This window comes from Podarcis erhardii, assembly GCF_964252035.2.
Source record: "Podarcis erhardii genome assembly, chromosome: 15".
Classification (NCBI taxonomy): Eukaryota; Metazoa; Chordata; class Lepidosauria; order Squamata; family Lacertidae; genus Podarcis; species Podarcis erhardii.
In genome coordinates this window covers 17,286,713-17,301,740 of record NC_138505.1, presented here as the reverse complement: position 1 = coordinate 17,301,740, position 15,028 = coordinate 17,286,713, and the positions used below count along the sequence as shown (strand labels likewise).

The 15,028-nt window shown below is 45.8% G+C and overlaps 1 protein-coding gene across 2 annotated transcripts in view; it reads left to right on the top strand.

Moving 5' to 3' along the window:
• Window positions 1-33: 33 nt before the first annotated feature.
• RNF115 (ring finger protein 115) overlaps window positions 34-15,028 on the top strand; it is a 38,765-nt gene continuing 23,770 nt past the window's right edge. The window contains exons 1-2 of one of the 2 annotated variants that reach the window (XM_081841675.1): window positions 106-305; window positions 4,125-4,242. In XM_081841675.1, the coding sequence (XP_081697801.1) occupies window positions 4,150-4,242 (93 nt within the window). In that variant the 5' untranslated portion in view covers window positions 106-305; window positions 4,125-4,149. Of the gene's footprint in view, window positions 306-4,124; window positions 4,243-15,028 lie in introns of both variants that reach the window. The other variant, XM_081841674.1, reaches the window with a different exon arrangement.

The following is a 15,028-nucleotide window of genomic DNA, read 5'->3' as shown; positions in this document are numbered from 1 at the left end:
GGTTTCCGCTGCTAAAGCTTGGGAGGAGAAGGAGAAAGAGGGAAGTGAAGTGTGGAAGTGTGGCGGCTAGAGCGTCCCCTCGGCGTTCCACAGCGTTCCGCTCTAGGCCTCGAGTCCTCCGTGTGGTCTGTGGCGGCGGAGCGTTGCTGGTTCAGGAGGACTGACGGCAGCGGCGACGACGACGGCGGCGGCGGAGGGGGAGGGGAAGCAAAATGGCGGAGGCGTCGGCGGCTGCGGCGGCCGCCGTCTCCCAGCACCGCTTTTTCTGCCACAGCTGCAAGGGGGAAGTCAGCCCCAAACTGCCGGTAAGGGAGAGGCCGGGGCGGGTCTGTCTGAATATGCCCCCCCTTCCCTGTCTTCGAAATAACCACAAGCGGGCGGGGTGGGGGGAGGGGAGAGGGAGAGAGTTAGGTTAATTCGGGAGGGGGCCCAGGACTCCAGGGTCCGTTCTTGGGACGGGGTGGGGAGGTGACGTTGCTGAGGCCAGGATTCCTGGGTTCATCCTTTGGAAAGGGGGGGGGGGAGGGAAGATTGAGGCCAGGACTCCTGAGTCCATCTTTTGAAGGGGGAGGGGGAAGGGATTTGAGGCCAGGACTTGTTGCTTCATCTTTCTGACTGGAGGGGTGTCTGGGCTCTTTGGGTCCTTTTCTCAGACTGATTGTGGGGCCTAAGGAGTTAACAACATGATCCTGTACCTTGTCATCTCAGGCCTAACCCTCATTGAATTCAACGCGACTAGACTCTGGGGGTCATGTTTATTCGATTTGCAGCATCTACGTAGTATGGTGGTTTTGTTTTTGTTTTTCTGAACTGAGTCTCAGTGTTCTCCTGCCATAATATGAAAGGGCAGGGATCTGATTGGAAGGGTGGGGGCGGGGAAAGGAGAGAGAAGGCCCCGTCCTACTTCCATTCACCACCAGTAATAGGAATGGTAAGGGGTTTTATGTTTTGAACCCCATGTGCAACATGAATCCAATGAAGTGGGTGGTGGGGTTCAGGCAGACCACAAGGTCCTATTATCCTTTGCTCTCAAATGTATTGTATGTGGGTGGTAGTGGTGGTAATAGATTTGTTATTGCTGCTACTACTATGAAAGAGAGTTGGCTCCTTTTCCTTCCCACCTTGACCAACACCAAGGTCTGGAGGAGGCAAAAGTGTATCTGGGGAACTTGTGCCCTGTGCTGAGGGTAGAGAGCAGAGGGAAATCAGGGCACAGATGATGCTCAACTGTTAAGCCAAAATCACATATAGGCAAAATACATTGGGTTCAATGGTGGGTTCCTGGATGCCCACCGCCTTTTCACCTCCTTTTTATTTATTTATTTTAAAACTGCTGAGTGTGTAAAGCTGAAGTGGCAGGTTACCTGCATTATAATGCCCATATACAGAGTTCTGAGGCTGAAAGTATGGGTGGAGGCTGCAAGGAGTTGTAGGGTTTGCTCATACCTGCACATCCCTTTCCCCCTTTCAGTGATCAGTTACACGACAGTGCCAACCAGGGAATGGGGTCATTTTTCCTCCTGCCTCCAATTTTATTTTCCTTTCTAAAAGAGTCATTGGGAAGTGCAACAGGAATGGTGGGTGAAACAAGGTGGGAAAAATCTGGAGTTCTCCTGTGTCTATGAAGTGGGAGGCTGATGGAGAATGGTACGGGGCCATGGGCCCACCCACTGGAGCCAAGAGACAGAAGGGACCAATGTCACGGTTTTGACTCCAATTTAGGAAAGAACAGATAGTCATGGAAGCAAATGCAATTGCATTCCATCATCTTCTCAGTCCTCTTCAAAAGACAGGTACTATCTTGTTGGGAGCGGAATGAGGGAAAGGGACAGAAAAGTGGAACTATTCCTCTAGGGAAGAATGAGAAGAGAAAGCAAAACAGAATATTTTTTATCTTGCCCCATCACAAGGGCAAGAGGTAGGCAGGGTTGGAAAGTCCCAGGCACCTGGTTACACAGAGACCTAAAAAGTAGTGCCAGCACTTGGGCATTTTAAATTGGTTCCCCCTCTTCTGGGAAGGCAAATGCCTTTTAAAAAAAAAAGTAAATGCAAAAAAAAGGTCTACATCAAATTTAAAACCATTCTCTAATGAAGTCTTAGCTGTTCAGTTACAATATGCTCACTCACAATATGTTTGGTGAGTGAATTTCTTAGTGTGGTTCTTGTATCTAGCCAACCTCTCAATCAGAATTGATGTTGTTTACTGATTTGATTTCCTGTGGTGATTGATAATTGCATGTAGGCAACCAGGCAATTCTCTATTCTTCCTTCTGGCCTGAAGAGGCTACTGATGCTCAAAGGTTAGATGGAAGGTGAAGAGTGCCTAGTGTGCAGCTGTGTTTAATCCAGAACTGGAGCCTGATCATTGTCTGCCTTCAAGCAAAAGTAACACCCCTTTATGCTACTTTCAGAATGTAGCTGGGTCTTAACCAATATGTGGCTGCCTCCTTATGCAAGGTGAAGGACAGCTGCTGTTAGCAGTGGAGTCATTCCATTAACGCAGGATATCCATAGCTGTGTTGCAGGTTATCTATAGCTGTGTCCTGGCTTCTGGGAGCGTGGTGGAGAGACAGCATGTGGGGTGTTCCTGTGAGCTTCTGTCTGCAGAATTGAGAGGCCAGCGCTTTGCTTTCCCAGTTGGCATGGTATGGAGGAGGAGGTGTCTAAACTACTGTCTTGCAGGAAGATATTTAAAAGGTTGGCTTCAGTTCGGTAGAGCACAAACTTGTTTGGTTGTTTATTTGAAAAATTTCTATGCCACATATGAAAAGAAATTTAATTGCGTTTTCCAAAAGTGAAATAATATTTAAACAATTTAAAATGGAGAAATTGGTATCACAGAGAATGGGGTAGAAGGGTACAGTGCTCCTGGGCAAGGAAAGCCCCCCAAACAATTAAGTGTCTTCTGAAGGGTATTCCAGAGGGTAGTCGGCACCATGGAGAAAACCTGCTTCTCTACTGCCTCCAGATAACACTTTGCAGGTCATGGCATTCTCATAAGGCCTTCTCTGCTTATCTACCAGGCCTGTATAGAGGAAGGAAGGCATTTTAGCACCAGAGACTCTGTGAAATGTACTGCATCACTGATGCATGCTGTGGGACCATGTTACAGAGACCCGTCTGTTTTGGATGCTTCCTTGGCTGCTGGACTCAATAAGCCTTGGGTTTCTGCCAGCTGCCTTTGACTGTAAAAACACGATCATGTCTGGTACCCTAAAGTATGCTGTCAGTGGACTGTGTTTGCCTTCATGGATCATGAGTTGTGCATACATGTTCTAAAAATAATGGCTGTCAATAGGTTCTCCCCCAAGCCTCTGCAATGCAAATGGGCAGAATGCAAGATTTTTATGTGGGTGTTTGATGCAGATGAATATGACCCTCCTTTCTGGAAGGATTTTAAACTGGGGGAGTTGCACTTCTTGGCAACCATTCTTAATAATCTCCTCCCTTGCACTGACAGGCCTGTCTGGCGGAATCCCTACAACTTCCACTGCAGGGGATGTAAATGTGTGGTGCCTTGTCGTTCAACCCCCAATTGTGCCATCTGCAAAATGGAAACGGTGCCCAGAGTTGGAAAAATCCCAAAAACTTTGTTGCCCACATATTTGCTTCTGGAAGCTGCTACCCACCCACCACATCCCAAGCATGATTGGATCCTGAAAGTTTGTTGACAGCACCTACCACCATTGGCTGATAAACTCTTGGAACGTAGAATCTCTCCTTCCACCCCTCGCAATGACTGCCTGTCTCGTTAGTAGGGAACTTTGTAAATTTGCACATAGCTCCATTTCTAATATGTTAAAGAAGATGCTAGCCAGGCTTGACAAAACCCAGGCCACCTGTCCTTCCAGAAAATTTCCACACTCTACCTCTCAGAAAGTGGGTACACCTTTGGAGGGTCAGGCAACCAGTAACATGATTTGGGCTCCAAAACGGTGGTTGTTTGTGGCCTGGATCTGGAATGCTTTTTCAGGCCTGTGTTATGGGTAGGAAGATGCCAGTTCAGCAATCCCGGCAGCAACACCTGCCCTTCTGCCTTTGCTCTCACTGGTCTTTTGAAACCTGAAAAATGGTGCCCATGTCTCTGGGGAATTCTCATAAAGACAGTCCCTCTCTATTTCCAGGAGGAATTGTTTGTTTTCTGAAATTATGTTAGTCTGCTGGGATCATGCATCTGCTTTTTTCCGGCCCTCTGCACTATCAAGGACGAAGAGGCTCAAGGACTTCTTTTCAAAACCAAGTGTACGTGGCACCTCGGTCCACTTGCTCTTGTTGCAGATATCGGCGCCAACGGGTTCTTAATCTGTAAGCAAGGAATCGGCTCTGAGAGAGGCTTTCTGACTGTGTTTCTGATGGTGCTTTCAGAGATGGCAGAGCTTTTGCTTTCTAGACCCTTGCGTCTTGACTGCCTTGCCTGCCTAGGAGCGCTCTCGCTCTCCCTCCCACCTCCCCGATTTATGCTTGTCTCCCTTTTCTGCTGCTGACTTCGGCAGTTTTGCTGGGCTGTGTTTCAGCTGCCCTTTTGTTTCAGTGAAAAATGCTGTCCCAAACCCCCTCATGCCTTGTGCTTTCCATAGCTGCAATTCAGGATTTCCTGGTGTCATTAATGCCTTTTTTTAATAGTGCAAGAATCTAAGCTGGGCTAATCTCTGCAACACAAGCTTTAAATTGTGCTACTGGAAGGCATAACCTGAACATCTCAAAAGTTACTACTTGCATATAAATATATGCAAACTTGTATACAGGTCACATAATGTGAGTGAGCTTGGTGGAACTTCCTTTTTTCGTAAGAGGATGTGTCTGCCTATGCTTAAGGGCTGAGCTAAAACTAGCCATGCAGTTTACTTTAGTTATTACCAACAAAGGTCTGCACTTCTTATAGTTCTTTGGAGCTTCCCATAATACTGCAACACCCCCTGTGAGTCGTGTTTTGCATCCAAGGCTTGGATGAGAAATTACCAAGAAAGCTTCAGATTACTTTATTTTTTACAGTGCCCACTTGGGCTTCTTCCTCCCAAGCTCAAGCCCTTCTTTCGCTCTTTAAATGGAAAATTGTGAACAGTAAACCTGAAGCTGGAGTTGAAACCTGAAAACAGAGCGTTTAGAAGTGGCTCTCAGACTGGCATGAAGAAGGAAGAACTACCTTGCATTCAGAGCTCTCCTCTTGACAGTAGTCTTCAGAGCCTCAAAGGCAATTTGCTCAGTATATTTGGACAAATTCCCTCTTGACCTCAGTTCCCGTCTCTGTGAAATGGGGACATGAAAGACCTACTTCCCAAGGTGTGCTGAATGTGGGGGGTTGAACACTAGAATAACTTTCTGGACTAAATGAGAGCGAGACCCGTGGCCACCTATTGGATAAACAACAGAGGCGATATTTGAAGTAGGCCATCTTTGCAGACAATCTCACACAGGCTGAGACAGAGTAGACCCAGGGCACCATGCACTAACAAGGTCTCCTGCACAGAGCCCTTGGAAATCAATCAGAGATGCATGCAGGAGAACATCTAGCAGTAATTGATTATGCTTGTCATGGGGCAGGGGAGAGTGGTATGTAGAGGGAGTTGGGTTTTTGGTGGGGGAGGGAACTCTGCCCAGCACCAAATAATTGGGCATCAGTTCATTCCTCATTCCCTTCCCTTGAAAGAGTAATCTGCACAAGCAGTAATTTCTTTTTTTAAGAGAGAAAGCACAGCTGCTGCAGCTGCTTCAGTCCTTCCCGGGCCCTCCCTCTTCACAAAACTGCTGTGAGGTTCTGCTTTTCACTAAGTCATGTTGTTAGATCCACTTGTTCTGTTGCTTTCCTTGTTGGGGGATGGCTGAATGTGGGCTGGTGTGATTATGGGGCTCATGCACCAGGAGGCTGAATAGCTGCATTCTCTAGCTGCTGTTTTGAATCAGGCTGTCTGCTGCAGGTGTGTGCTGCATGCAAAGAAAGGGTGGGGTTTTTTTGGGAGGGGGGCATTTTTAGATGTCTCATTCAAAACAGCACACGGGGTGCGGGGAGAACTCTGATACTGGCAACTAAGTCAATTGGCTGGAGGGAAAGTAAAATGATGGTAAGCGGGAGCATCTTCCCAGTGAGGAAAAGATAAACAGATTGGTGCTAGCTAGCTTACTTAGGAAAAGGTTTGTATTTCCTGTTTCTCTCTCTCTCTCTCTCTCTCTCTCTCTCTCTCTCAGAGGATTGTAAGCCCCTTGGGGCAGGGGCCTGTTTTGGTGCAAAAAGCAGGGGTAGTTAACAGGATACCCCCCAGATGTTGTGGACTGCATAAAAAGAGCCCTGCTGGATCAGGCCAAAGGGGGCCTATCTAGTCCAGCATTCTGTTCTCACCACAGCCAACCATGTCCAGACCCAAACACTTCTCCCTACTGTGATTTCCAGAATCTGGTATTCAGAAGCATTACTGCCTCTGACTGTGGAGTCAGAGTATAATCATTGTGGCTAGTAGCCATTGGAGGTTTTTAGGCAGAGATTGGGTGGCCATCTGTCAGGAGTTCTTTAGCTGCATTACATCAGTTAGACTAGATGACCCTTGGCGTCTCTTCCAACTCTACAGTTCCATGTTTCCAGGTACAAAAAAGCTCTCTGCCTTCAAGAGCATACTGTCACATTTCTTTGTTGTTGTTTCACAGTGTCGATTTGCAACCGTAGAGGTAGGAAGAAATGGAAACAGGTAGGAAGAAATGGAAACGGTGAAGGTGCTAAAGAGGTGGCAACAAATGGGATAATGTTTAACTTGTGAGAATCTAACATTGTTGCTTTCACTTTTGCCTGCAAGAGGAAGCTAGGAACTAGAAATATAAATTTCCATTGAAAGCAAATCCCAGAGGGATTAATCTTTTGCGCAAATGCAAAAGCAGTGCTGTGGTATAATTTAATAGCTCACAACCACAAGTACATAAGAAAGTGGTCAAGTAATTGAGATACATCTGAATTCTCAGGGTAAAGAATCTGGTTTTGGAAGACAGAGCCCAAATGCCTAAGCACCTTGACTTTCTCTGCATCCTCACTAGCAAACTAGTGACTTTCACACTGTTTGGGGTATGGAGAGTGTTCTTTATGAGAAGATGCATAATGGCAGGTGAGCTTCCCTAGATGTTGGCTTTCCCAGTGGGGCCATTCTCCCACTGCATATCACAGCTGTCTGTTGTTAACGGGTAACTTGCAGCATATTGCCAACTTCAGTGACCTCTAGATATTTTCAGCTATCACTCCAGTCATCCCTGAACATTGGCCCTGCTGGCTTGGATTGATGGGACTCACAGCCCCAAACATCTGGAGGGCATCAAGTTGGAGGGGTTCTTCAGCAGAGCATTTGCTTTGAGAAGGTTACGCAGCTTTAGAAATAATTGCTTTAGAGCCCTGGAATATTATGGGATGGGCCGCAGGTGGTGATGGTGTTCTCTTCCGCCGATTGTGGAGAGTCACCAGATACCTTTAAAACAGGCGTCAGATGTCTCTTAGAAGCTGACTGGGTTTTGGTAACAGAATAGGTGATCCCCCTCCCCCAATAGATTATTCATGTCATTGCTGATGGCGGTCCTGGCATTGTACAATGTGAACAGTTCTGTGTCAAGGGGTGTGAATACAACTCATTGAGCAGCATCACCACTGTGTTGTTGAGCCTGCAATGCAATATCCACTTGTGGTGGTGCCAATACAGCTGAAAGGCATGGTGGGTGAAATAAAGTGATATGGGGGCTTCATTGTGTGACTGGACTTTGCTGATCATGTTATGACATTATGGGTTCTGATGCTTCAGTAATAGGCGATGGCAAGTTTAAACAGCTAGCTGCAGCTGTAGGGTCACAAAGATGTGCTTCAGTATAGCATTTAATTCACCAGTTATAGGACTGATTGAAGTTTGCAGTGCACTTGGGGTTTGGTCTCATGCAATTATGGAGGCAGAGTGGGTGTTGCGCCTGGTTAAGTAATTATAAGATAGTATTCTTTGCAAAGAAGCACAAATAGCTCCATAAATACAGTTAGTAGGCACCTTTGCTTAACCTCTGGCGAGGGATGGGCAACCTCTTGCCCTCCTAGTACTGCTTGACTCCAATTCCCAGCATCCCCTGATTATTGCCCATTCTGGCTGGAGCAGCTGGGAGTTGTAGTCCAAAGCATTTGGAAGGCACCAGGTTGGTGCAGGTTTCTCTAGGGCAGTGGTTCTCAACCTTGGGTCCCCAGATGTTTTTGGCCTACAACTCCCATGATCCCTAGCTCACAGGATCAGTAAATATCCTCATTTGCATGAGAAAATTTTCCACATTTCCCCCCATTCAATTCCCCCCCAACCCTATATCACCGATCTATTCCGTATCCCATACACACATTTTATCATTCTTTATTTTCCAATTTACACATCTTGTAAAAGTGCCTCCATTGGATTTTTCTCTCTCTTCCCCTCCATCCCAATCTTTAACATTTCTCATTTCCCCCAAATTTCATCTTCACAACAACCCCATTAGGCAAGTTAAGGCAAGGAGAAGCAACTGGCAAGGTTACAAGAAAGGGATTTTGTAGGTACTGTAAAGCTGGAAAAAGAGCAAGCCGAAGGAGCAAGGGCTAGAGCAACTCTTATGGCGAAAACTTACGATGTTTGTGACATTTCATTTAGAAAAGGCAAGTAATGGGTTGGAGGTGGACATGACTGGTGTGGAGAAAGTGGATAGGCTTTTCTTGCAATATGTCAACCCAGTAATGAGTAGGGTTATCCAGTGAACCTAAACAGTGGGAGATCCTAGACTAACAAGAGGAAATGTCCTTCACACTGTTCAACATTTCAACTGTGGGAACCACTTCTGAAAGATGTTGTGAATACCACCAACTTGGGAGGCTTTAAATGGAGATTACACAAATCCATGAACACTCTGGCTATCAGTGGCTACTAGTCATATGGCTGTTAATCTGGTGATCCAGTTGCCATTAGTGCACGCCATGCCAAATTCTGGCCGATCCACCAACATTCATTGGATTGCAAAAAACAACAAACAAACACCAGACTTCTGATTGCAACCGAAATGATTCACTTGCTGTATATAGATAATTTTATAGTATTATTAAATGATATAAAATGGAGTTTCCATATAGAAACGTGAATTTAGAGGTGTTAATACAAAATAAAATATTTGAAAAGAGCAACTTGTACATGTTTAAATCTAAAGTAACTTGGAGCAATTGGATATAACTTGCATATGAACTCATAAGTGGCATTGACAAAGCAAGCAGTCATCGTGAATAACAGAACTTCCAACTCCCTCCAGCCCATCTACAGTGGTACCTCGGGTTAAGTACTTAATTTGTTCTGGAGGTCTGTTCTTAACCTGAAACTGTTCTAAACCTGAAGCACCACTTTAGCTAATGGAGCCTCCTGCTGCTGCCGCGCCGCTGCAGCACGATTTCTGTTCTCATCCTGAAGCAAACTTCTTAACCTGAAGCACTATTTCTGGGTTAGTGGAGTCTGTAACCTGAAGCGTATGTAACCTGAGGTACCACTGTAGTTGTGAAACAAAACTAAGTTCCCTAGCATACTGGTAAACTAAAAATTTCTTGGTTGTCAGTCTTAAGGATGTAGGCTAGGCCTTGTAGCAGTCCTCAGATTGAGGAAAGCATGTGAACTGAGGCAGATTTGTATTTTATTTCTTTATTGCTCAAGGTGGTATCCATTGTCCCCCCCCCATCTTATTTAATCCCTACAACAACCCTGTGAATAGGTTAGACTGGGAACTACTGACTGACCCCTGGTGAGCTTCATGGCTGACTGGGGAATTGAATCCTCGTCTACCACGAACGACCTTGTCTGACACTAACTCCTACACCAAGAAGAACAAAAAAAACAAAACTTTTATATCAGTCAGCAATAGGACGAGGAAGATGGACCTTTGCACTGAGTTTTCCATTAATTTTACTGTTCATGTAGGCAAACCCACATAAAACATAGACTATGAAATACCACAATCTGGGAGGTGGGGTGGGAATGAGCAACTGGGACCCTGCTGTATCAGCTGTTCCTCACACAGAGAACTTTGACATGCTTCCAGAGCTTTTGGTTTGCTAGAACCTGTTATGCTTTCGCTTTTGTTTGGACGTTGGGCTTGCTTTTCCTGTTAATCTTATCGTAAAGCCAAGGTCTCCACCTAAAGCTGAAGATATCTGCACAAGGGTCCAAGCAACCTCTGCAGGAAAGACCCAGAGATAGCCTAGTATCGTCCACTTTGACCCATCATGGCTGCTCTGCGATGTGCATGAAACATACACACACACACACCCTGACTACTGGGTGTGATGGATACATGTGTAGGCCCAGCAGGGACCAAGTTAACAATGGCCATCCATACCTCCTCCTCTTCCTTATTATTATTATTATTATTATTATTATTATTATTATTACATATTAAATTTGTATACAGCCCATCATCTGAAGATCACAGGGTGGTTCAGAACATAAAATTACAAAATGAGAACACAAAATTAATTAAAATTTTATATATGGATGTTTTATGATGGCCTATCTTTGTAATGCCTAATAAAGGTTTGGCAAAGAAGTAGAGAACAGAAAATACATAATAAAACAAAAACAAACCAATCCCCCCCACAAAAAAACCAACCACTTATAAATGGACATAGAATGTTAATCAGCTAAAGTCTTGGTTGAAGAGGAACATTTTCGCCTGGCCCTTAAAGGTGTTTAATGCAGGCGCCAGCCAAACCTCCCTGGGGAGAGCATTCCACAAGACTTGTGTTGTCATCCTCTGGACCTCTCCTGGAGGGGAACATGAAAAAGGGCCTCAGATGATAATCACAGAATTTGGGTCAGTTCAAATGGAGAACCAGTGTTCCTCTAAAATTGCACACGGACCAGGAGGTGGGGAATCCAGATGGAAGTCATATCAAGGACCAGGCCCTCCCCCTTTTCCTTGGTCCTTTCAGGTATCCCACCCCCTTGCAGCTTCCTAGAAAATCTGGTCAGCTCTGAGGCTTGGAAAAAAATGTTTGCTGTTGTGGATCAGTGTAGATTGGGTCACAGGATATCCTGAAGTGGTTTCCACTTTTGCAGGGACTGCCCTCTACAGTGTAGTTGGAGAATGTCTGATCTCCAGCTGTCACTGATGTTGCAATACCCGTTAGGCAAGGCTGTAATCGTGGGGTTGACACAGCCTGGCTCCCTGCGTCTAGATTTCAAATCTTCCTGATGATTCATAATTTGGCTGTGTTGTAAATAATAGCTCTGAGCCTTTCCCCTTGCTTGAGTACCAGCCAACAGTGTGGAATGTGGCTCTTTGTCCTGCTGGCTCATTATGATTGATTATTGCCTTACATCTTCACATCTCACTTCCTCCTGCTGTGCAAACCACAGTGGTGTAGGTGTGGTTCCCACGCTGTCACCCATCCAGGTACTGTCCGCACCCAGACCAGCTTAGCTTCAGGAAAGTGGTGGACTCAACCTGGACCAGAGCCTGCTAATGACAGGAAATACCCAAAGTTGAATATGCATGTATGGTTGATGTCTTTACCCATGGTTGCCTCTGAGTGCTCTACCTCCAGTGGTTAGGTGGGTGGACACCAGAGGCAGGGCCTTTTTCATTGGTGGCACTTTGTTTAACTCAATAGCCCACTTTGATGGCTTTTAGGCAGCAGGTAGAAACTTTACCAGGGCATTTGGTGGACGTGATTGGACGTTCTGCTGTTGCCTCAGTTGGTCCTTTGTTTGAGTTCTGATTGATTTTTCTTCTTTTTTAAATGCAATTTTTTTATTTAGCAAAATATTGCTTGACTGTAAGAATAAAACCTCTCAGCTGTTTACATGGGGCACATGTCACCTGATGAGTTCTGTTAGCAGAAGCCATGCAAGGACTTCTGCTGTGTAACGGGACTTTTCCTCATCTCCCTGCAATGGGCCTGCCCCCCCCCAAGTATTTATTTATATATTGCGCTTATATCCCACCTTTTCCTCCAAGGAGCTCAAGGTGTGGCGTACATTATTCCCCCCTCCTCATTTAATCCCCACAACAACCCTGTGAGGTAGGTTAGGCTGAGAGGCAGTGATTGACCCTAGGTCACCTAGTGAGCTTCATTTCCAAGTGGGGATTTAAACCCTGACCTTATAGTCTGACACCCTAACCGCTACACCATATTGTCTTGGCTCGGGTTCGGTGGGAGAATCCAGAGCACAGGGTGGGGGCCGTTTTAGCTGGCAAACTGAAATGCTTGCACTGATGAAATGATCAGAAGAGCGCAACATTAAAGTCTTACTCATCAGGTATATATTGCCTTGAAAACCACCTTCACAATTACTACTGAAACTTAAAAATGGAGGCACTAGCAGGCGCAAAACAATCCATTCAGACACCCTGGTAGATTTCTATCCCAGAATTTCATCAGAACTCTTGACATTCTTTTCAGTGGTGCATCTACACTCAAGAGAGCCAGAACTTTAAAAAGCTTTTTACGCAAACTGAGATTTTCAATATTATACAGCAGGGTTTGGGTGCTGGGCACCCTCCAGATGTTGCTTAGTTCCAGTTCCCATCAGTCTGGTCCATCATCCTTGCTGACTTGAGCTGATGGGAGCTGGAGTTCACTAGTCAAGGATGGTGGGAGCTGAAATCCAGTAACATCTGGGGAACCACGGGCTTCCCATCCCTGCAGTACAACAAGAGTCTCGGGTGGTGCAGTTTGCTCCATTCATTTACTATATATAAAGGTAAGGTAAAGGACCCCGGGACAGTTAAGTCCAGTCAAAGGTGACTATGGGGTTGTGGCGCTCATCTCGCTTTCAGGCCGAGGGAGCCGGCGTTTGTCCACAGATAGCTTTCTGGGTCATATGGTCAGCATGACTAAACCGCTTCTGGCGCAACGGAACACTGTGACGGAAACCAGAGCTCAAGGAAACACCGTTTTCCTTCTTGCTGCAGCAGTACCTATTTATCTCCTTCACTGGCGTACTTTTGAACTGCTAGGCAGGAGCTGGGACAGAGCAACAGGCGCTCTCACCCTGTTGCGGGGATTCGAACCACCGACCTTCCGATTGGCAACCCCAAGAGGCTCGGTGGTTTAGACCACAGCACCACCTGACTGCCCCACTATATTTATATAAGAATGCCCAGTAGAATTGTTAAAATGATCCAATGCATTTAAAATATGGTGCCATGAAATGACATCCTAAAATAACAGCTTGTAGCCTAGAACTCATTGGGTGGTGAGCCAGGCACTCCTGGTGGTTTGGGTGTGTTCACATTAGGCGTGTTATCACATTACATTAAATGAGCGTACACAGTCTGTGTGCACAGATAGTTGATCTGTGCAAATAAACAAGTGCACACTCCAGGATTATTATGAGTAAGAGTATTGTTTGTTTTTGAATGTGAAATTTGTAATGTATTTCCTACGTTGATTCATTTGTTGCTGGGATTTGTAAATCACTAAGATTTCTGTTGATATATGAAGCGGTACATAAATTTGCTAAATAAACGTGTAGAGGTGGTTTGTAGCTGTGTTCAGCATAACACATGAACTACTGAACTGTTTTCGTCGAGAAAGGGCAGCGACTGAGTTGGTTTGAAAACAGTGCAGGGGCAGCAGTAGGTGGCAGGAGGAGGTCCAGTAGAATCATAGCATTGCGGAATTGGAAGGGACCTATCTCATCCAACCTTTTGCAATGCAGGACTCACAGTAGCTCGGCAATAACGCTTGGCATGGGTATTGTACATTTTTGCAGTTGTGTCTTGGAGGCCGTCGCTCACCTGAGGCTGCTAAGCAGAGTTTGCAGCTCTTGTGTTTCAAGGCCCCTTCCACACACAGCCGCTCAAAGTTGTATGGTAGCCCTTTGCTCATACTGCTACCCCACGTGGACACAATCTCTCTGTAAAAGTTTGCAACTGGGGTTAGGGTGGCTCTCTTCTTGCTGATCTTCCTGGCGTGTTGCAGCCACACTATGATGAAGTGGTTGCTCACCTGGCTCTGCAAGAGAGGGGCTTTAGCTGTTGTAGCCCAACAGCATCTCCTGGACTATAGGAAAAGGGTTTCAGGATTACAAAGATGGCAGGAGGAGGTGTGAAGAGGAGCCCTGGGCTTTGTACGTATCCTCTCCCTCTGCAACAAAGCCTAGAATAGTTTTACAGCCAAAAAATTCATGGCTCTCATACAGCTCATTTCGATGCCTTAGCTGAGCTGCCCTCCTACTGGTGCATCTCTAAACAATTGTGTTTCTGTGACTGCTTGGAGCTGCGTTTGCCCACAAGTCCATCCTTTTTGCAGCCTCGGGCATGGCGCGTTGAGTCTTCTTTGCTGAATGATGAGGCCGGGCAGTGAGAACATCTCTTGATGGCAGTTCTGAGGAACCCTTGTGAGTTGGAAGCCAGAACTGATGAATTGGGCCATGTGATTTGTGATGGAACTGGCACTCGAGAAACAAACACAGCCCTAAGCCGGTTTTCATTTTATCGGGGATCTTCTCTGGGACTGATTCCCCTATGCAACAAAACCAAGTGTGTGATGCAGAGCGGTATAGCTGTCATTCTCTTACAAACTTCACAGCCCTATATAACCTCTGTTTTGAAACAGCTGCACAGCTTGCTAGTTCGTTTCTGGGCCCAGTTCACATTGCTGTTTAAAGCCTTAAATTAGACTCATGCCCCAAATACCTGAAAGATTGCCCTCTACCCTACAGACCCTATTGGGTGCAAAAATCAACAGAAGGGGCCTCTTGGTTGTTCCACCTCCCACAGAAGCTCAGGGGGGCAGGCACAGGAGATTGTCTTCTTTGTGGTGACCCCTAGGTTGTGGAATTCCCTCTCCATGGAGATGTGTCTGGCACCTGCATTGCATAGCTTCTGGCGAATGCTGAAGATGCAACTCTTTAGCCTAGCTTTTGACACTTGAGGTGTATATTTTTAGGACCCACCTTATTTCGGTCATGTTAAGTTGTTTTGGAATGATTTTAATATTGTGTTTTAATTGTTGTAACCTGCCCTGGGGCATAGGGGTGAAGGGTGGATAATGAATTGTATTATTAATAATAATATC